A 23,617-nucleotide genomic window follows, 5' to 3' on the forward strand; every position below is an offset into this window, starting at 1 on the left:
CTTTCTTTGTTTGTCCCTGCTCGTCTGCCTCCTGCGTCGGGCGTCCTTGAACAGGGCCAGCTGTGGGTCATCATCCTCCGCACTCTCGGGCTCACACAGCTGAGAAGAGGTCCCCGGCTGAGGACTCTGCAAAGCCTCCAAATCATCATCAGCCGGTTCGTTTCCCTCCTCCCCCACATCTGAGTCCTCCGATACATCGGAGCCGGCTGTCGGACCCACAGGCTGGCCCTGAGTCACAACAAGAATAAAGCTGGAAGGGACCTTGGAGGTCTTCTAGTCCAGCCACCTGCTCAAGCAGGAGAACCTATACCATCTCAGACAAGTGACAGTCTAGCCTCTTCTTAAAAATTTCCAGTGATGGAGCACCCACTATTTCTGGAGGCAAGCTATTCCACTGGTTAATTGTCCTCACTGTCAGGAAGTTTCTCTTTAATTCCAGGTTGCTTCTCTCATTGAAAATGAAGAAATGATTGAGGAAATTTAAAACATAAGCATTTGTAGAAAGATAGTGAGTAGAAGGTGGTTTCATGTGAAGAATAAAAGTATAAAAATTGCTATGTATGAAATCATTTTGTCTACTTTCATAGATGTGTGTGTGTATACACACACACACACACGTATATATATCAATATAAAATGAACACAGTATGAGATATTTAAGAAGTGCAGATGGGAAAACAAAAAAAGATAATTTGAAGAATGAATGAGTGTTGAACCATATTTTTATTATTTGATTAGTAATTAGTACACTTTCTTGAAATATAAGATTTATTGTTTTGGGATATGAATATTCTGTAACATAGTGGTGATTAGTATATTTGTCCTGTTTATAACAAAACAAATATATGAAAAGTCAATAGGAAGAGAAAAACTAAAAACTCATGATTGGATAGAGTTAATGAGATTCCCCCAAAAAAGAGTAGTGAGAAGTTGTTTTAAAAACAGTATTCAAACCAGAACATTGTAGAAACAAGGATGATTTCCATGTTAGAGACATATGAAGAAATATAATGAATGATATTGTTATAAATTAGATTTAGCCATATTTCCTTTTTCTCTTTTCTTTCTTATGCCTTTAATATTGTGGCTTACTATTTCTTACCCTTTTTCCGCCCTTTTCATATTGATGCTTATCGTGAAAGGCAATAGCATAATGAGTATTTATGTAAGTATGCAATATATTCATTTTATGTAAACTTTCATGGAGATAACTTGTAGTGCAAAACTGCAGCAATACAATCAAATAAATTCATGCTATCATATGGAACTTCATTGCTGCATAATATATTAAGGCCTTCAATTTAATATATTACTAATAATTTATGCTCAAACTTAAATTTTAGACATTAATGTACCTGGAAAAAATAAATAATGTAGTTCCACATTGTATGAACTCCTAAAAGAGAAAGAAACACCATTCCCATTTGACCATGGTGCTGTGTGATGGCTTTGGGACTGGCAATATCTTTCAACTCAGCTTAAATCTATAAGTTATTGTGGGGATAAAATAAGGTGGTCTACTGCGTTCACTGGAGCTATCACTAAGAAAACTTGGACTCTAAGTACAATAATCGCTTTTTAAATGTATTGATTTATTTTATTTATATAGCTAACAGAAACAATAAAAATCATGGAAACCATCAGAAAAATGCCTTAGCTCTCCCTCCCTCCAAAAGCAAGATATTCCTCGCACCCAACAAACAACTTTTCTGAATTCCAACCACACGCTACCCCAATGCTTGTGGGAAAAGTCAGATCCTCAAGGTTTTTCAGGAGTGTTATGTACAGGGCTCATTAGTAAGACCACGTGGGTTGCTGGAGCAGCTAACGGCTCTCCAGCAACCCAGACTACAAGTCTCCAGTTCCCCCCCTCAAGGTCAGCTAGCAAGCTACGCTAGCGACCTCGTGCTCAGTGGACCCATTCCCTGAGCCTGGGAAGCAGGATTCTGAAGGAAATGCAGGAACCAGCAAGAAAGAATGCTGAAGGTCGGGAAACTTCAAGAATTCGACGTGAAACACCCGGAGGAATGGCCATCATATTTATCCCAGGTAGAAAACTATCTCAGGGCAAATCAGATCGTGGAAGAACGACTGAAGGCCGCAACGCTACTCTGCGTGTGCGGCCCCGCAACGTTTGATTTGGCCGACAACCTTTTCGCGCTGACTCCAATTGAAGCAGTCTCCTACGCAGACCTCAAAAAGAAGCTAACCAGACAATTCCAGCCCAAGATGTCTGAAATGGCTTGGTGGTTCAGGTTCGACCAAAGAGTGCAGCAACCTGGTGAATCAGCTTCTGAGTTCATAGCGGGCCTGAGGCAGGCAGCATGCCTTTGCAGATTTTCAAATTTAGAAGAGCGACTACGAGACCAGCTCGTCTGCGGCCTACGGGACCAAACGCTTCAGCAGAGACTCTTTGCTAGACCAAACGTAACATTTTCTGAAGCACAAGACAAAGTGATGGCCAACGAAGCCGCGGGGGCGCAGTTCAAACAGAACAGCCTGCCAAAACGACAAAGTTTGAAGAAACGGTCCACCTTGAGGACGCCAAACGCACCGTGGAATCTTCCGAGGAAGAAGAGCCCGAAATCAACAGACTCCAAAAGCAACCCAACGTGCAACACTGCAACAGCTTGCAGCGTGAGAACAATTACAAGGCAGTTCTTTTACCGAGATGTAAGGGGTGCGGCAGCAACCATGTTCATGCCGATTGCAGATTCTGATCAGCCTCGTGCAAAGTTTGCAGAAGGACAGGCCACATCGCAGTGGTTTGCAGAGCCCACCTGAGAGACCGGCCACCCAAATATCAGTCGGAAGAACCGTCTAGGAGAGGTACTGGGGCCCAGGGTCCAGGTAGTGTGGGGGTTTTCAGAAGCCGTAGAAGCGTGTGCCGCACCGGGGCTCGACGTCCCCTCAAACCTAAACTTGGTAGAGCTACAAGGAGTTCCATGTAAGATGGAATTGGACTCTGACTCTGCAGTCTCAATTATTTCTCAAGACACTTTTAACTTCATGTGTAGGCGCAGTAACAATTGGGCCAAACTAAGGCCCTCAGATATAATCCTAACCAACTTTCAAAATGTGCAAGTTAAAGTTAAGGGAGAAGCCACTTTGACGGTAAAATTTAAGGGGTTTCTTGGGCACCTGGATGTCATTGTAGTAGGGTGCCAAAGAACGAGTCTCATTGGACTCGATTGGTTTGATGCCTTAGGTGTTCAGATTACTGGCATAAACCAGACAGAAACCGCAAACCTCGCATCAGTATGTGAGGACTCTGCAGATGTTTTTGATTCAGCCCTAGGAACATACACAGGCCCGCCTATCTCATTTAAGCTAGATCCCAATGTAGTTCCAATCAGGGTTAAGCCTCACAGGGTCCCCTTTGCCTTAAAACATAAAATTGATTCTGAAATCGATACACTTGTTGAACAGGGCGTGTTACAGCCTGTTGATGGTGGGGAGTGGGAAACTCCTATAGTCACTCCACTTAAAGCAAATGGGGAAATTCGCATTTGCGCTGACTATAAATGTGCACTAAATAAGGCCCTCAAGCAACACGCTTACCCAGTCCCAGTGGTCACATTTTAGCCTCCTTGCAAGGGGGTACTATTTTTGCTAAACTTGATTTAGCACAGGCCTATCAGCAATTGCTGGTTGATGAGGCCACAGCTGCGGCTCAGATGATCGTGACTCACAAGGGGGCTTTCAAAGTTAAACGCTTACAGTTTGGAGTCAGTTTTGCACCTGGCATTTTCCAGGAAATCATGGAGTGCACACTTAAGGGTATTCAGGGCGTCTGCCCTTATTTTGATGATGTTCTTATTGCAGGGGAATCCCCAGAAGTGTTATCCAGTAGGCTCAGGGCTGTTTTGCAGAGGCTTCGCAAAGCAGGCCTCAAATTAAAAAAGAGCAAGTGTAGTATTGGGGTTCCTTCAACAGAATTCCTGGGTTTCCAAATTGATGCTAATGGCATTCACCCTGCTGATTCTGAAGTGAAGGCCATTAAAATGGCTCCTAGGCCCAAATCCAAAGGAGAGCTACAAGCATTCTTGGGCCTCCTAAACTTCTATCACACATTTCTACCTCATAAGGCCGCACTAGCAGAGCCCCTCCACAGGCTTCTAGATAAGAAAGCTCCATGGAAATGGACTAACTTACATGAAAAAAGTTTCCAGGATTTAAAAGCATTATTGTCAGAAAAGTCCACTGTAACTCACTACAAAGAGTCTAAACCAGTATGTCTTGCATGTGATGCAACTCCCTATGAGATGGGGGCAGTTTTAAGTCTGTAGAAAAAAAATGGAAGTGTAGAAAAAAAATGGAACACAGGTTCCTATAGCATTTTACTCAAGGACATTGTCTTCTGCTGAGCGCAGCTATGCTCAGATTGACAAAGAAGCCCTAGCCATCGTTGCTGGAATAAAAAAAATCCATGACTATTTATATAGCAGGGACTTCACGGTCTTTACAGACCACAAACCTCTGTTGGGACTTTTCACAACAGACAAACAAACCCCCCACATACTTTCTCCAAGAATGCTGAGATGGTCTATTTTTCTATCTGTATACAATTTTAAATTGATTCACAAACCGGGCAAAGAAATGGGCCATGCTGATGGCCTCAGCAGACTACCACTGCCACTAATGATACCAGATCCAGCTCCAGCTGCTAAATACTGTCCATACAGGACATACCTGAATTTCCCCTCCATGCAGGGGACATCGCTGCTGAAACTGCCACAGATAAAATACTTAGTAGAGTATTGTCATGGGTATACACGGGCTGGTTGGATAAAAGCCCAGGTTCTGAATTTCAGAACTATTTTGTCAGAAGGTATGAGTTATCTGCCCACAAGGGGTGCATTTTTTGGGGAAACAGAGTCATAATTCCCACTTCACTAAGAGACAGGGTTTTACAGTCATTACATGAAGGCCATCCAGGCATTGTCAGAATGAAAGCTTTAGCTAGAAGCTACCTTTGGTGGCCTGGCCTTGATAAGGACATTGAGGAACAAGTCCATGGTTGTTATACATGCCAGCAATCTAGGCCTGAAATGCCACAGGCTCCAATTCACAGGTGGGAGGAAACATACACTCCTTGGTCTAGGATTCACATAGACTACGCTGGGCCCTTTCAGGGACAGTTCTTCCTTATAGTAGTGGATAGCCATTCCAAATGGCTGGAAGTAATTCCAGTTCCTAACATGACTACTGCTAGGACCATCCAGGTGCTGAGAAAACTCTTTGCCACACGTGGGCTGCCAGATGTCTTAATTTCAGACAATGGGGCCCAATTCACTGCTGCTGAATTTCAGGCCTTTCTTAGAGCTAATCTCATCAGACATGCAACGTTTGCGCCTTTTCATCCGTCTTCTAATGGTCAAGCTGAACGCATGGTGAGGACAATGAAGGAAGCACTCAAGCGCATTGTCACAGGTGACTGGCATCACAGATTGGCAGATTTTCTACTCTGCCAGCATTCCACGCCCTACACTGCTACAGGCAAAAGTCCTGCAGAACTACGTTGGGGGAGGCGTTTGATCACTAAACTAGACAGGTTGCATCCAGATAGAGTGGCAGCAGAAGCCTCTCGACCAAAACCCCCGAGGGGGCTGCACATGGGCGATTGGGTTTGGGCCAGGAACTATGGTCATGGGAATCTGTGGGTTCCTGGTCAAATTACCAAAGCATCCGGACCCCTGTCTTATGAAGTGGGGTTGGAGGGAGAGTGAGTTGTCAGACAGCACATTGATCAGCTCAGGAAATGGTTTCCAGAACGGCCACTAAGTGAGGACTGCATCTTAAGTCCCTCCCAAGGTCCTCAAACTTGCAGCCAAGCCAGCCCTCACATGGACTCTCAGGACTTTTCCTTCATAACTAAGGTGGAACCAGAGGGAGAAGTGGGGAGTCCTGGAATGCAACATGGATCCCCTGATGGAGCAAGCCATCTGAACTTCAGCAACCGCTGTGCCTACTCTGCTGACCAGTCTGACTCTAGGGTGAGCCAATCTGGAGAGGCCAGCCAGAGAGCATCTAATCCCCCTGACTCAGGAGCACAAAGGGACACAAGTCTACCCAGCCCACTGGGTAAGCTGGTAGACCACAAGGTGATTGGAACTCCGAGATGTTCCACTAGGGCACACAAGCCTCCTTCATATCTTGCTGATTACGTTGTAAAATAAAGAGCTATAATATTGTTTTATTGCTGTATGCCACTATACTACAGAAACTAGTGCTATGTTGTAACTGTCTAAGTGTGCTATTCATGAAGCCTATTCATTCAGACGTTGTTTAATAACGTTGAACCTATATGGTTTTTTTTGTTCTATTACTTTTATTTTAGTGTGTTTTGATAATCAGTCTTGATAATTGCATTGAGACTAACTTGTGTTAATATTGTCCAATCTAAGAGGGGAGGGGTGTTATGTACTGGGCTCATTAGTAAGACCACATGGGTTGCTGGAGCAGCTAACGGCTCTCAAGCAACCCAGACTACAAGTCTCCAGCACTATAATTGGCTATCCCTAGGCAGCAATAGGGACGCGGTGGCTCAGTGGGTTGAGACGCTGAGCTTGTCGATCAGAAGGTCGGCAGTTTGGTGGGTCGAATCCCGAGTGCCGTGTAACAGAGTGAGCACCTGTTACTCGTCCCAGCTTCTGCCAACCTAGCAGTTCAAAAGCACGTAAAAATGCAAGTAGAAAAATAGGGAGCACTATGGTGGGAAGGTAACAGTGTTCCGTGCGCCTTTGGCGTCTAGTCATGCTGGCCACATGACCATGGAGACATCTTCGGACAAGCGCTGGCTCTTCAGCTTTGAAACAGAGATGAGCACCGGCGCCTAGAGTCGGAAACGACTAGCATGCATGTGCGGGGAAACCTTTACCTTTACCTTTTTAGGTGGCAATGGTTGTTTCAAACCTATTGGCTGCCACCTAGGGGCTAAACTATATATTGCAGTTAGTTGCAGCCATTTGCTCAGTACAGATACTGCACGAAATAAACCATGAGTTCCCTGTACTCAGTTACCTCGTCTTCATTCCTATGCCAAAGAACCCGCTATTTAACAAGGAGATTAGCTGGTTAGGGTCCTGCCAGATCTCAGAAGGAAGGTTATTTCAAAGGGCAGGGGCCACTACCAAAAAGGCACACTATTTAGATCTTGCTAGATGGCAACATTTAAGGAAAGGAACCTGAAACACATCCATCCTGTTGGATGTGGTGTAGCAGGCAGATACCCTCGGAGACAGGTGGTCCTGCAAATATTTTGTGTGCTTTATCTGGAATAGGGCTTTCAAAATGACCACAGGGCTCAGGTAGAAATGTGTGCAGAATATTTCCTCAGATACTTCAGATTCAAACCATTAAAAGTTTTACAAATTAGTACAGGACTTAGAACTAAGCCTGGCACCAAGTAGAGTCAGTAAGAAGTAATGCTAACATAATATAATCACAATGCCTAGTTCTAATAAATAGGCCAGCTGCTGTATTTTGTACTGTCTGAAGTTTATGAACTATCTTAAGACATTCCTCAATACACAGTAATAATATGTGTATGTGGCCCAAGTCTTATGTTATTATATGAATTTCTTTCAAAATGTTTAACAAAAGATAATCTAAATCAAGATAAATTCTAGCAAATGAGAAGCTCTATTAAAGTTTAGAAAATTAAATGAAAGTAGGTCTATTTATTTTTCTTTCTTTCAGGGTTGCTGCTGGAAGATAATCCATCAATCCGTGCAATCATTTTAGGACATGGACATATACTGGTGGGAACAAAAAATGGAGAGATTCTTGAAATTGATAAAACTGGTCCCATGACTCTACTTGTGCAGGTATAATTGCTTATTTTATGTACCAAAAGCTATATCAAAGAGCATAACCAGCATGTCTACATTTGCTCTTAATTTAATTCATTTGCTACTTAATTTCATTGTAGCCTTCTGTACTTTTTTTGCAGTTCAGTTAATTTAACAAAGAAGCTATTCAGGATGTTATTGGATTGGATATTGTTTATGTATATTGACAAGTAAACTAATTAATTGCTGTGTCAGGAATGCAGAGAAAAATCAGAACCAGTGCAGAAATATAGAAAATAGGTGTATGAATTATGACAGCCTTAAAGAATGTACAAACACATATAAAAATATATACAGGAGCAGTGGTATTTTTTAAGAGTAGCAAAATGCTGTCTAGAAATCAGTCTTAGGTTGGAATTGGAAACAGTTGCACAGCATCTGCTTTTCTTTAGGAATATTTTCCCTATTTATAAACAGGGCCATATGGAAGGAGAGGTCTGGGGTCTGGCAGCACATCCCCACTTGCCCGTCTGTGCAACAGTGAGTGATGATAAAACTCTAAGGATCTGGGAGCTTTCCTCCCAACATCGTATGCTGGCAGTGCGAAAACTTAAAAAAGGTAACAACTGTTCTTATGTATAGTGTCTTGTTTATGAGGGATTTTTAATATCAGGTATACATAATCAGTTAAGCCAAATATAACCATTTGCATGATTAGTAGTCCACCAGAAATTTAGCTGAGCTCCTGATTTTATTGTACGTATAGGTTTGTATTCCTGTACATGCCTGGAAAATTATATGTCGCTTAATAGTTCAAATTTGTGCAAACCTCTGCAATTTGTATGAATTACAATAAGGAGGATTTGACTTGAAACCAGTAATAAACCCAATTATCATTAAACCTCTCCTTCAAAATGTGAAGATGGAGACATGTTCCTATCATACATCTGGATTGTTAATTAGCATTGAACATTGTATTCAAGTACAATTCCTATCTTACTCAGTACGAATGGCCATTGTTCATGACTGTAAAGATGGGAATTGTAATATTTGTAATATTTAGAACCAACAGATTTGAGAAGTCTGAATTACATCACCAATTACTATTTTTCCTTACGAAATGTTTATCTTGACTATCCAAATTAAGAGAGACTGTCTTATAATCAGAAAACTAGAATATTACATTGTGAGCACTGTTTGATCTTCAATAGAGCTACTAGATACTACAGTGATACCTTGGTATTTAACTGCTTTGAAACTCATCGAATATGGTACTTAACACATTTTAACATAAACATTTTGTTCCGGTACTCATCGTTTGTTTGGTACTCAATGCACAAGGTAAACATGTCAGTGTCAACTTCCTTATTACTCACTACATTATTTCTTATGGAAAAAATTGTTTAGTACTCATGGTTTTTTATATTCATCGCACCTCTCATAACCAATTAATGGTGGGTACCAAGGTGGCAGGTAGATCTGCACATATCTTTTTTATATTTTCCTTCACTTAATCAGCATTTATTTCTGGTTATGGTGTGAAACTGCTGTGAAGCTAGAGGGTTTTTTATTATTTTATATTTGAGACATTATGATTTTGTTTCCCCATTTGTGGGAAATGACCCCTCCTCCTGACTTCTGAGCTTTAGGTAATGTAAGAAAAATCCTAGCTTCTGTGTGATGCTAATTCATGTAAAACCAGCAATTTTGTCAATTTTCCCTTCTCTTGGACTTCTGGAGTGGTATGGCAAATTGAAGATGGTTTCAAAAAAGCAGAGCTATGACAAAGATCAAAGAGTAGTCAGGTTCTTGGGACCTCTACAGATAAAGAGATCATCAATATGTGCTCCAGATGGTTGCTCCTTACAAGGAAACTTCAGGACAGTGGTTCTCTGCACGTTTGAGTGATGGGAGATGATAAAATCAGCAGTCTTGTTCATAACCATGGCAGAGCTATTTAAGAGACACTAAGTTTTCAAACTTCACTTTTTAATTACTTTTGGAAATTGCCTACTAACTATTTTAAATCTATTAGAGAACTTTGAATTTGAAAAAACTTCATTGGGTAAGTTTATCTTCAGCTCTGAACAAAAGAAAAGATAATTATATGCTTAAGGATTTAAAGAATTTGAAACAACAAAAAACTAAATAAGATTTTGATCTAAGAAAGTTATAAATGGAATAATGGTCCAGATAACTTTGTAAAATTGACTTTTACCATAAGATTTTGGGGTTAACTATAAAAAAATAAACAACAAATTGTGAGGAATAGACTTATTTTGGCTATCCTGCTTTTTGCAAGTCATAACAAAAGATAACAAAAGAGAAGTTATGACATTAGAGGGGACTAAAGATTTTAAGCAGAAGACAAAAATACAAGTTTAGTCTTAATGTCAGTTAATACTGAACTTACAAAACAAAACAAACTATTATAATGTCACAAATACTAAAAGACATCATTGAAAAATGGACTCAAAAATTAGTAACTATAATATTAACACTGTCAGTAATGCTGCCTGCTTCTATGGATAGACTGTGTAAAAGCTGTTAATGAAGGAATGACAGATGTGGAAAAATTTATCTGACAAGACAAACTACAGAATGTGGAATAACAAATGACACACCAAAAGAATGCTTTGGAAAAGGATATTTTAATAGATAAACAGTACTGAAGAAAGTGGGTGAAATTTTAAAAAGTATATGAGTAATACAAATGATAAACCACAATGATGGAAACCACAAGTATGACCTGGAAAAAGTTTTTTTTTATTAAAGCTACAAAAGAGGCTTGTTAAAGCATTGAAGAAATATGTGCAAATGAAATAAAATAGAAGTGAAGAGAAATCAAATCCTGCAATATTATGTACGTTCATCATTTTGATTTACCTATAAAGTAATAAAGGAGGGATACAAATCTAATAAATATTTGAATGGATTAAAGATTTAAGACTGTTAGAAGTAAAAGAATTTAAACTTGGTTTATTTGATCAAGGTAAAATAAGACATTTTTGCCAAGTTCTAGCAAACTTTTATGGACTTGGTCACCACGATGTAGAAAAGATGTTGAGACTACAGAGAAGAGCAACAAAGATGATTAGGGGACTGGAGGCTAAAACATACAAGGAACAGTTGCTAGAATTGGGTATGTCTAGTTTAATGAAGAGAAGGACGAGAGGGGGACATGATATCAGAGTTCCAATATCTCAGGGGTTGCTACAAAGAAGAGGGAGTCAAGCTATTCTCCAAAGTGCCTGAAGGCAGGACAAGAAGCAATGGATGGAAACTAACCAAAGAGAGAAGCAACCTAGAACTAAGGAAAAACTTCCTGACAATTAATCAGTGGAACAACCTGCCTCCATAAACTGTGAATGCTCCAACACTGGAAATCTTAAGCCATTTGCCTGAAATGGTATAGGGTTTCCTGCCTGAGCAGGGAGTTGGACTAGATGACCTCCAAGGTCCCTTCCAACTTCTTCTTCTTCTTCTTCTTCTTCTTCTTCTTCTTCTTCTTCTTCTTCTTCTTCTTCTTCTTCTTCTTCTTCTTCTTCTTCTTCTTCTTCTTCTTCGTATTATTATTATTATTATTATTATTAGTAGTAGTATTAGTATTAGTATTAGTATTAGTATTAGTATTAGTATTAGTATTAGTATTAGTATCTGTCCAACTTTGTTATTAATGACCTGAGATACCATTTGTCACCATGGGAAAGCAGATACCAATAGATACCAATAGAAGCTACTAGACGCTAGATGATCAATCGTTCTAATACATTGAGAAACAGGAAGGAGACTAGGGTTTGCTTATAAATAAGGAATGGGATATGGGATGGAGAAATATTTGTTTAACTTTATGTTTTATACTTGTGATGAATTTTGGAAATCATTTATTTTTATATTTTTCTTCTTATTCTTTATTCTTTATTATTTCTTTGTTTTTTCTTTTTTCCCTGCATTTTTATTTTATTTTTATTTTCTTCTCCTTCTCTAATTTAGTTTTTATTAGTTTTTACTATTGCAATTAAAATTCTTAATAACAATTATATTTTTAAAAAATGTCCCCCCTTTTTTTTAGCATGGGAACTTGACTATGACTCCATCACCACCGCCATTTGTGTGGGGTGGGATTGAGGAGCTCTTTGTTGCCCCAAAATTTCACTCCCTGATCTCTAAGATTTAGCCACAGACTTTCTCTGAACTTTTTTAGGTGGACGATGCTGTGCCTTCTCCCCTGATGGGAAAGCCTTGGCAGTTGGATTGAATGATGGAAGCTTTCTGGTAGTGAATGCTGATACTTTGGAAGATATGCTTTCTTTCCATCACAGAAAAGAAATGATCTCTGACATCAAGTTTTCTCGAGGTCAAAGTGAATTTTTTATTATTATTTTAAGATTCTTTAAAATGGAAATATTGAGGGGGTGGGCAAGGGATATTTATAAGCATTAATATACCACATATACTATATATGTTTGTATGTGAGGTTAAATTTGCTTTCTAAAAGATATGTCAACCTATGATAAGACATTATTTCATGATACAGAGAAACTAAGCAAGCTTAAACAGCCATCTCTTACTCCATTAGCACGCGGGCAATCAACTCCCATTCTATAGTCCCAAAGGATCCATAGATTACAGTACCAAAATTTGGTAGCAGTGTAATGTAGCAAACTTTCACTGTAGTGTAGCAAAACAGGTATGTTACAACCCTGCGGTCATGGTTCCGATGAATAAGACAAATCAAACATTTGTCTTCATTTTGTAATTAAAACTGCTTACCTTGACCTGAACATTTAAAAAGTATAAAGTATGCCCCTTGCATCATCCATAGGCTTAAAAATACTGTTTTTTTTAAAAAAATTAAATGAGTCTCAAGTGAAAAAAAAAGAAAAGAAAAAGACCTATTTCCATTTCTTAAACTATTTTCAGGCAATTTATGGACCTTCAGATGATGTTAACATCATCTTTTGTCGCCCCAGCTTTACTAAGGCTGAAGGATGCTGGGAACTGTAATTCAGCACCATACACAAAGCCCACTTTCTAATATACTCATTTTTCAAATGAGGCTCTTTCTACAACTTCACCTATTTCTATCACAACATTTCTATCATAACATCACCACATATAGAAAAAAAATTAATTCTTTTTTTCTGCACCAGCCCCTATCGCTAAAGACCCTCCACCTGAGACCCGGCAGGCCCTCACTCTCTTAAATTTTCAGAAGGCCTTAGAAAACTGGCTTTCTCCCAGGCTTTGGGATAGGGTGGGTTACAGCCCAGTATCAGAAAGGGTTGTTTTGGGGCAGCAGAAGTAGTTTCTTTTGGATGCTGGTTTTTATTGATTTGTAGATTCTCATTAGCATTGCTGTGAGCAGCCCAGAGTTATGGCACATGAAATAAATGTCTTTATCAGTCTCATAAGTAAATAAATATTGACAGACCTGAGGGAAACTGAGAGTTATAATAAAACTTGAAGAGTAAAAAAATTATCATTGGTTTCTTTACTACAAGCTATACTCCATTACTTAGGCTTCTTTAACAATTTTTCCCTCAATGTGTTTTTGTCTTTTATAATGACAGTTTCTATCTCCCACTGTCATATTTCCTTCTAATTTAAGCAGACATACAATGTTGTAAGGAAGGCATAATAGCAGCAATGAATCTTATAACTTGGGTCTCTAGAGCAAGAGATGTGACTGTGGTACTAAACTGATCTATTAGAGTCTCTCCATCTGCTTGCTGCTTTTTTCCATAATATCTGATCTCAATTCCATAGAGATGTTTTGATGTATTCCTTGCAAATGTCTGGATTTACTTGAATATATTTTTCAGATTCAGGAAAATACCTGGCGGTGGCTTCCCACGATAACTTTGTAGATATTTACAATGTACTTACCAGCAAAAGAGTTGGAATCTGCAAAGGAGCATCTAGCTATATCACACACATAGATTGGGATTCAAGAGGTAAAACACAGCAAAACAAAACATTTTATTTATTACTGGTCTCTTTGTGATTGATAAGACTCTGAAACATTGTAGAAGATTGTGCATTTTCCTTGACTAGTGATGAGAAATAGAAAAGAGTAGTTCTATGACAGTTTTAAAATCTAAAACTGTAAAAATGCTCATCTATATTTCAGCTTATAGTAATCAGACTAGAGTTCTGTGGATTGTTTATTCTAAACAGAAGGCTATAATTAATAAAAAAAATTGGATGAGTATGTCAAGATTCCAACTGATGATCCCAACGAAGTAAGCACAGCTGAGACATTCCAACCTCTAATACAAAACTTTATTCAGCACACCATTTCAGCACAGATGAATAGAAAACCAGCTCTGGCTAATTGGCACCAAAATCAGTATATTAAAAGTATAAAGTCTCCCTCCCTCTCCAACAGTGCAGATCACATTATCCAATTATGTGTCAGACAATTATCATGAGAGAGTTTCTTCAGGCCTCAGTAAACAGCTCTTGCATGACTTTGGTTCTCATGGCTTGGCAGTTCAATGTCTGAAGCCTGCATTCCATTCTTCCCCCCTCTCCCCCAACGTCTGTAGGCAAGCTAAGAAGCAGTGATAGATGAAAGCAACATAAGCATTCTTCTCAGCTTGACAGACTATTTATTAAAATAATACAAGATAAAGACTGTACTCCTTATTTCCCAAAACTATGAAATAGGCTTGGCTTTGCCAGTTAATTAGTCAACTCTTGAATACCTTGTGTTCATCAGGCTTATAACTTCTCTCTTTTTAAAAACAACTGATTTTCCAACTCAGTTGGAAAAGCAATTATTTTTTTCCCCTATAAGCAATTATTTTATCCCTGTTAGTAAGGAAAATCTTTCAAATGCAAAACTGCTCTGAAAATATGAAGTGCAGATTCTTTAGGTCTCAATAGGACAGCAATTATCAGTTGTTTGTTGAGTTGGATGGTTATAGAAATCAAATAAATAAGTAAATAGCTAGACAGGCAGGCAGGCATTATAAATATGTGTCTTCTGCTATAAATTTGCAGTACTCCCTCACCCTCCTGTTTTTGCTTAAAATGTAGAATGAAGCAAGGAGCATTGTCCATTGTTCTAAAAATGTTACTTTTAGTGTTACCATTATCCCCTCTTGCTGACAGTCTTTAGCATCATAAGCCTTCAGTAGATAGCTTGTAGCCAAAAGTAAGTAAAAGTTCTCCTTCTGTGTCAGAAAAATCTGTTGAGTCTAATTTCTGTAAACTCCTTCATGTTCAAGGGAAGCTACTACAAGTCAATTCTGGTGCCAAAGAACAATTCTTCTTTGAAGCTCCAAGAGGAAAGAGGCATATAATAAGATCCACAGAGGTAGGGAAAAATGAAATGAATTTCTGTATTTTACGTGTTATTTCACTACTGTCTGTTAGAAAAAGAGTGGTCTAATGTGCAGTTTGTTTTCTGCTTGGTATACTTTCTTAAGTCTGATAAAGGCTCTGTTTCATTCAATAACCCAACATATTTACATAAATACTGTATAGGTTTTTGTAGAGATGGGCTAAAGAACTCTTCCTCTTTTTTATCATAATGCATTCATTTTATATCAACATGACTTTCTTCCTGCTAAGCATAATTGCATTAATCTGTAATTATCATTCAAGGCAGGGGCAGTATTTTAGCTTGGTAAGTGCAGTTGAATATTGAAAGCATGCTGTAGGAATTCTCACTAAATGGCTACCATAGATAAGGGTCAATTTACAAAAATAACTAGACAATTATTTTTAACTCAGATGATAAAGAGCACCCTGCAAGTACTTCTTGTCTAATTTGTGGAAAAAATATCAATATTTCCTTATCACATGGAGATAAGCATTCGATGTACTATCAAGATATGTGGACAATCATATTATGAAGCAGGGAATCTAAAACTCATATTGGGCTGTTCTCCTGTTAACTGGAGATCAGTTGTTTGTGCAGTTGACAAGATATTGGGGGAAAAATAGTTCCATAAAGTGTGCTTGCAATTTATAATGTTGGATTTTTAAAAAAAATGTTTGATTCCAGATTGAAAAGATTGAATGGGATACCTGGACATGTGTTCTTGGTCCTACTTGTGAAGGAATTTGGCCAATGCATAGTGATGTCACTGTTATCAACGCAGCTTCCCTTACTAAAGATAATGCTCTCTTAGCTACAGGGGATGACTTTGGGTTTGTAAAACTCTTCAGATATCCAGTAAAGGTAATTGAAATATTTTTCAAAAGTGACAATGAAAGAATTATGTATACCAAGGAAAAATAGAAAATAGGAATTTTATACATTTGGGATTGCTCAATTAAACTTGATGGCTTTTATCTAAAGTATCTGTAAGGAAGAGCTAATACATGTACTCCAAGACAAAAATTTTAAAAAGGCAGTTTAATGGACAGAAGCATTCCGGTAATATGTTTTTAGTAGGAGTTGAGAATCTGGGTGAAGGGTTTGTTTCTTCATTTGGTTTTCAAAAACATGTGAGAGGATCTCCTTGAGTATCAAAAAATCAGTTTGGGCTATATTTATTTATTTGGCTTGATGCTGCCCAACTCCAACTGACATGGATGGCTGAAACTAAAAAGAAGGCAAATAACTGATTTGGATTTTGCAGGAATTCCTATAGCATTATATGTAGTAATCAGTTTACAACCATTTGCTTAATGATGTTTCAAATTACTGAGAGTTTTAGAAAGGGTGCTTGATAGCCCATAAAGCACATCTGACGGTCACAAAATTTCACACCACCACCATCCTGTGGACATGTGATTGCAATCTGGAGGTTTGGCAACCTGCTCACACAAGTGCATTATGATCATGTGATCACACTTGCAATACTCTCTGTCACCTTTTCCAGACAGTCAATAGGGAAACCAGCAGGGTTGGCTGCAAGTTGGGGCTGTCTGCTGAGAAGACTCTTCTTGAAGGATTTCAGCTTCATACCTGCTTGGATTTCGGCACCCTCTTAAATTTCTTAGAAACAGAATGCATGGGCCCATATCAGGAAAAAGAGACTGCTGACCATATGATGTGCCTATGTTACAGGGTCAGCATGCCAAGTTGGGTCATAGTTCCCATGTCACCAATGTCCGGTGGTTACATAATGATTCTGTGCTATTGACAGTGGGTGGTGCTGACACCGCCCTGATGATCTGGACTCGAGAATTTGTTGGAACCCAGGAAAGCAAGCTAGTTGACAGTGAGGAATCAGATACAGATGCAGAAGAAGATGGAGGTAACGACCCTTGCTTTTATCTATAAAAATCATTCTGTACAGGAGGCCTGCTGAATAACTACAGTATTTTTGTACTTTGGGCAAAATTCCATTAATCTATTAGAACTGATTCATACATTTCTGTATACAATAGAACCTGATGTAGTAGATATATATAGTCCTATTTACAAATGGCTGCTACAGTGTGCATGGCAGTCTGAAAACATCATTTTACTTGAAAGTGGATTAGCTTTCCAGCATGCTTTCCTACTATGTCAGGGAAAGCTATGTGCAGCCCGAAGATATTCCTACAAATAAATATTATGTTACAGGCCAATGTTTCAAACATGACAGCTTCATGTTGAATTTTATTTATTAAATACATGTTTTTAAATGAGTGAGATTGAGAGAGCTGGCAAGTACAAAGAAACGTAACAAGTTCTAGTGATATCAGCAGACAAAATATTGTCTATCTCAGCACCACAGAGTTGGCATTGGGGAATACAGAAGAAGATCTTATTTACAAGGAGCATATCATTTTCCTCCAAATTTCTCCATATTTGGGAATATCCCAGGTTATTTCAAAACGTTTAAATAATTTTTCAAATGCCTCACATAAGTAATGAGTTTCATTACACTGTAATTTTCCACTTTCTTTAAATACATTTACATATTACTTGTTGCTGGAAATGTAAAAGGATGTTATCTTAAAAGCAAATAAGATCATGGAAACAAATTAATTTATATATATATATATATATATATATATATATATATATATATATATATATATATATATATATATGTATGTATGTATGTATGTATGTATGTATGTATATATATATATATATATATATATATATATATATATATATATATATATATATATGTATATATATATATATATATATATATATATATATATATATATATATATATATATGTATGTATATATATATATGAAGAACTAATTTTTCTTATATAGATAGTATATACAAAATAACTCTATAAAGCAAGGGTTTTTTTAAGAAATCACTTTTTCTGCAAGTGTAATATTTTAAAGCTGTCAAAACACTGGCTCAGGATACCATAATCCATATTTAACTAATTCATATATAATTACCACATTGAAAAATTGAAAGTTCTTAAACAAGTATTATTATTATTCTGCAGTGCCTGGAGGCTGTTAGGGGCTGGATGGGGAGCAATGGGTTGAAAGTGAACCCCCCAGCAAGGGGGGTTTGGGGCTCTGGGTTTGGGGTTTTTTGGCCCATGGAGAATTGCCACCTTTGGTCTTGGATGGGGTGGCACTGCCCCAAACAGACTTTGTGCATAATCTGGGTGTACTCCTGAACTCACAACTCCTGCTCAAAGAGCAGGTGGCAGTCGTGGCCAGGAGGGCCTTTGCACAACTGCAGAATGTGCACCAGTTACACCTTTTCCTGGACCAGCAATCCTTCTCAAAGTCACTCATGCCCTAGTCACCTCCCTTCTTGACTATTGCAACATGCTAAACATAGGGCAGAGGGACGCGGTGGCTTAAGAGGGACGCGGTGGCTCAGTGGGTTAGGACGCTGAGCTTGTCGATCAGAAGGTCGGCAGTTTGGCGGGTCGAATCCCGAGTGCCGCGTAGCAGAGTGAGCGCCTGTTACTCGTCCCAGCTTCTGCCAACCTAGCAGTTCGAAAGCACGTAAAAACACAAGTAGAAAAATAGGGACCACTCCGGTGGGAAGGTAACAGCGTTCCGTGCGCCTTTGGCGTCTAGTCATGCCGGCCACATGACCATGGAGATGTCCTCGGACAAGTGCTGGCTCTTTGGCTTTGAAACGGAGATGAGCACCGGCCCCTAGAGTTGGAAACGACTAGCATGCGTGTGCGGGGGAACCTTTACCTTTAAACATAGGGCTGAACCTGAAGAGCATCTGGAAGCTCCAGTTTGTGCAAAATGCAGCAACCCGCATGTTTTTGTGCATATCTTGGTGTGCGTATGTGTCACCTCTCCTGCGGGAACCGCATTGGTTGCCAATTTGCTTCCAGGTGTAATTCAAGGTGCTGGTTGTCATGTTTAAAGCTCTTCATGGCTTTATTTGAGGGACCATCTCTTGTCAGTCACATCTACCTGACCCACTAGAGTGGGGAAGCAAGGAATGTTGCAGGTCGTGTCCCCTAAGGAGATACATGTGGTGGGATCCAGAAGAAGGGCCTTCTCCATGGTGGCTCCCTCTCTCTGGAACATTGTTCCCCCAGAGATTAGACTGGCCCCCACTCTAACTCTCTTTCAGAAAGTGCGGAAGACCTGGTTCTGCCAGCAGGCCTGGGGAACCCAGAGCAGGATGGAGCCAATTGAATGGCTAGTATGAATGTGTGTTGTCACTGGTGTGTGTGTGTTATTACTTTGTTATTTTTTATTATTATTATTTGTATTTCTTTTATATGGTGTTTTTATATCCATGTAAGCCGCCTTGAGTCGCCATGTGCTAGTATGCGGCAATATAATATAAATTTTCTAAATAAAATAAATAAATGATCTATTTCACACTTATCAAAGGTTATGACAGTGATGTTGCACGAGAAAAAGCAATTGATTACACTACAAAAATCTATGCAGTGAGCATCCGAGAGATGGAAGGCACAAAGCCACACCAACAATTAAAGGAAGTTTCAGTAGAAGAAAGGTATGTTATGGGGAATGTCTCCTTGGGTGCAACGAGTCAACAAGTGCATTTGGGAAAAAGATACACACTTCAGGAAACACCTTTGAGTCAGTGTTGAGCAAATGCCTGAACTAGCCCCTGTAATCTTGGCAAGATTTCAGGAGTAGTTTGCCATTGCCTGCTTCTTAGAACTGAGAACATGTGAGTGACCCAAGATCACCCAGCTGGCTAATATGGCTGAGGCAGGTCTAGAATTCACAGTTTTTAGCTAGTTGTCTTGACCACTACTATTCCATTTAATAGTCTTCAGAAAACCTGTACTAATGCTTCCACAATACTCTGAATCAGAGTTCATTTCTCTTCCCAAGTATTTCAAGAGAGTATGTTCAGAGTGCTAAACTGCAACCTCCAGTTTTCAAAAAAATCTCTATGCATCTATTTTATATTTTATAATGAATTGTTGATCCTGAAATACATGGCTGATCTGTTCGCTTGAAGTCAGTACAATAGCCAGTTGTCTTTTGGGGTAATTTACCTAACTTTAAATCTATAGTGTTACTTTACCTCAATATTGTTAGGCAATATTATTAATATTTAGGTGAAAGAAAATAGCTTCTGGTGACAACTTTAAGAGTACTAATATAACAAATGTTAAAAAAACTGGAAAAAAACATTTCCTCTGTAAATGATTGGCATTTCTAATGTTACATTTACACTCTTGTTTTTAACCTTTTACATTATATTGTAGATCTTTTCCTCAGCTCATGAGGGTTACAGCTAACACTTTGTAGGATTGTGAGAATTTGTTCTGAAGTATTCTTTTAACAATTCAAGGGCCCCAAAATTCTAGCATTGGTTCTGTAGCAACCTGTTTGCTTGTGCTTTCTACTCCACCTGGAATTCTCTTTGTTTTAGCAGGACAGGGAGGGCAGAGGTAAAAACAGACATGTCTTTGAATTTAAACCGATCACTCCTCCTCAAAAAAAGCAAATCTTAGTTATCCTTAAAAGTATATGTTTCAAGGATGACAAAGATTGTTTCAAACCATATTTGAAATGAATATTATAAATGTTAACATTTTAACAAAAATCAGTGAAGAAGGAATATGCTGTCTGCTTTGAGTAGGCTGCAAGAGTTGACAGTGAAATTAGAGAGATGTAATTGGATTGTGAAATGGCTGTCCTTTCAACTGTATGTGAAGATTGCATCTGTGCCTGATCATCTGCAAAACAAAACGTTGCAAAAGGATACCTCACAAATTTAGCTTGAATTATTCGTGAATGTGTTTCGTATAGTTCTGATTGAAATGATAGAAAAGGCAATAATGAGTAAAATTTGGGAAGTACAGCATTGCATTAGCCAGGCATAATACAAAAACCAGGGGATTTTTTTCAGTTAATCACAAGAAATGTATAATGTGTGATTAATTTATGGAAAAAGTTTATTTTATTTTATTTTTTTTTTGCTTTAGAGCAAATATGTGATAAAGGAAATACTGTATGCGGGACTATGGAACATTTTACATGTATATGGAGCTCCTTGTTGCTGAATGAAATAAGTACAAGATTGAAATAAAGGCACTGAGATTAACTGTTTCACAGATGTTTGAACATTGAGTAGGAGCTAAGACAAAGATACACAGGCAGTCCTTGTTTAGCAACTACCTTGTTTAGAGACTCCACACAGTTACAATACTGAAAAAAATTACAACCAATCCTTGCATTTACAAACTTCATAGTTCTTTAAAGCAAATGGAAGCTGAAGTAGGATTGTAAGCAGAGTTACAGTTTCATTTAGCAATCACTTTACTTAATAACTAAGTTGCCAGTCTTAATTATGGTCGCTAAACGAGGACTACCTATATGATGTACCCTTACTTATTTAATTTATTCATAGGTAAATGTAAAAGAAATACTTGTGATAATGTTACACATATATTGTTTGGAATTATTAAAATGCATGTCCTTTGTTATGCATACAATGCCATTTATTGGTTGAGATCCTGATTCATTTGCACCGAATGTCAGATTGTATTACGCAATGAGCAGTTCAGATCTGAAAATTATTGCATTAAACATCAAGGTAGTTGTGCTTGACAATGAAAATGCAATGAATAATTGCAAGTCATGCAAGTAGGTCAATTTATGTAGTTTGGTGGATAGTTTCTTAAAGGTGGGGAATGGATGGAGAAAATGTAAGATATGGAGGATGTGGTCTGTTACAAAGAATGGATGTTTGTTGAAAAATATGAAAATGGTTATGTATGGGAAAGCGTCCACTTTGTTAAATGGAAATTTAGTGAAAATTGCACATCAGGAGAAACGTAAAAACACTAGTAATTGATAGTTTAAGAAGAAGGGATTGACTTATTCTCCAAAACACCAGCGGGCAGGGCAAGAAGTAATGGGTGGAAGCTTGTTAAAGAGAGATTCAACCTAGCAAGAGAAACTTTTGACAGTGAGAACAATTAATGAATGGAATAGTTTGCCTCCCAGAGTTGTAAGTGCTCCATCACTGAAGGTTTTCAAAACTGGACTGACAACAATTTGATCAAAATGGTATAAGGTCTCCTGCCTTGAGCAGGGGATTGATCTCTATGTTTTTAATTATTTTTGTTTACCATTGCCTACTTTTTATGGCATTTGCATAATGTGAGATCATACAATAGATGAGTTTTCCTTCTGATAAGTGTTTAGTTATTGGCCATACTCACTACAGTAAACAAGAACCAAGAATGCTCATTTCATGCTCTCATAACTCCAAATCTGCATTCCAGCCTAAAATAATGGCGACCTGGTGCTACAAATGCAGTAAACAAAGTACAGCAATTTATTCTTCAGTTTCTTTTGATTCTTTGTTACCTGATAAACATCATTTCACAATAATTGTCTGCCAAGGCAGACTTGGCAAGACAAAAGTAACTAAAAGCAAAAAAGTAAGCCATTTTATTTCTGGTATATGCAAACTGAGACTATTTCATGTATGCTCACTCAAGAAACAATGGTTAAAGTAAACCACTGGTAAATATTTAATTGAATTGAATTTATTCAATTTGATATGGTTGCTATTGGAAGAATTTCTTCACTATTGTTTTTTGCTCAGGTCAAAACACCAAAAGTCTTTATCCAGAGTTCAAAATATAATTAGCATCCAAGGCAAAAGTGTTAAGTGCAGCCAGCCCCTTGCAAGGGTGCAAAGTCATTTTATAGTCAGATGTAAACAGCTAATCTGTGGGTATTTAGTTCCAGAATTTTCAAACTGTAGTCTGTATTCTGGATACTTTATAGAACTTTGTCTTCTCCAGGATTGTTTATGCAAAATAGTAATTCATTCCAGTGTCAAGTAAAAATACATTTTTATGGATTGAGGTTTTATTGAAAGTATACTTGAATTGCTTAATTCTGAATTTTTATGTAATGTTTTGTCGCTCTGAGTTGCAGGAGATGTATGCACAAATATGCACCATTTACACTTGGCAAGGAACAACACATTTCTAAGACTTTATTACAGACTGCACATGCTGATTTAAACCTGTTTTCATGATGTGTTGTTGTGTGCCCTAGCTGAGATTCCAGATTAATTCCACACAACACCACTGTTGCTTACGGCATAAATGTATTTCAACTTTACCTCCTCTAGAAGTAAAATCCAATTATGAACTGGAAAGACTTAAGTAAAGGAGATATAATTACACCAAAGGATCTGAATGCTAGCTGAATTGTGAAAATATTTTTTCAAAAGGTACATCAAGCAAGTGATGTATCTTAAGATGATTGTAACTGGGGCAAAAGTTCAATAAGCATAATGGTTCAGCAGAAATTTGAATTCAAAATTTTCTCATTCAGATACAGCACTGTGACCAGTACTCCAGCTTTCTCCAGTCTGGTTCCCACATCTAATAAGCCACAGTATAGTGCACGGGTCTGCAACCCGCGGCTCCGGAGCCGCATGCGGCTCTTTCAGCCATCTCCTG

General features: G+C 38.3%; 1 protein-coding gene across 1 annotated transcript in view; it reads left to right on the top strand.

Annotated features, from left to right (window-relative positions):
- The window catches only part of EML6 (EMAP like 6), a gene marked incomplete at its 5' end in the record, with an annotated part of 142,509 nt that overhangs the window by 76,084 nt on the left and 42,808 nt on the right, over positions 1-23,617 (top strand). The window contains 8 exons of the mRNA XM_081320691.1: positions 7,702-7,829; positions 8,271-8,412; positions 11,998-12,150; positions 13,619-13,750; positions 15,029-15,117; positions 15,811-15,987; positions 16,822-17,011; positions 19,539-19,665. Coding sequence (XP_081176817.1) covers positions 7,702-7,829; positions 8,271-8,412; positions 11,998-12,150; positions 13,619-13,750; positions 15,029-15,117; positions 15,811-15,987; positions 16,822-17,011; positions 19,539-19,665 — 1,138 coding nt within the window. The remainder of the gene's footprint in view (positions 1-7,701; positions 7,830-8,270; positions 8,413-11,997; positions 12,151-13,618; positions 13,751-15,028; positions 15,118-15,810; positions 15,988-16,821; positions 17,012-19,538; positions 19,666-23,617) is intronic.

Source organism: Vipera berus (genome assembly GCF_964194415.1).
Source record: "Vipera berus genome assembly, chromosome: 1".
NCBI classification, from domain to species: Eukaryota; Metazoa; Chordata; class Lepidosauria; order Squamata; family Viperidae; genus Vipera; species Vipera berus.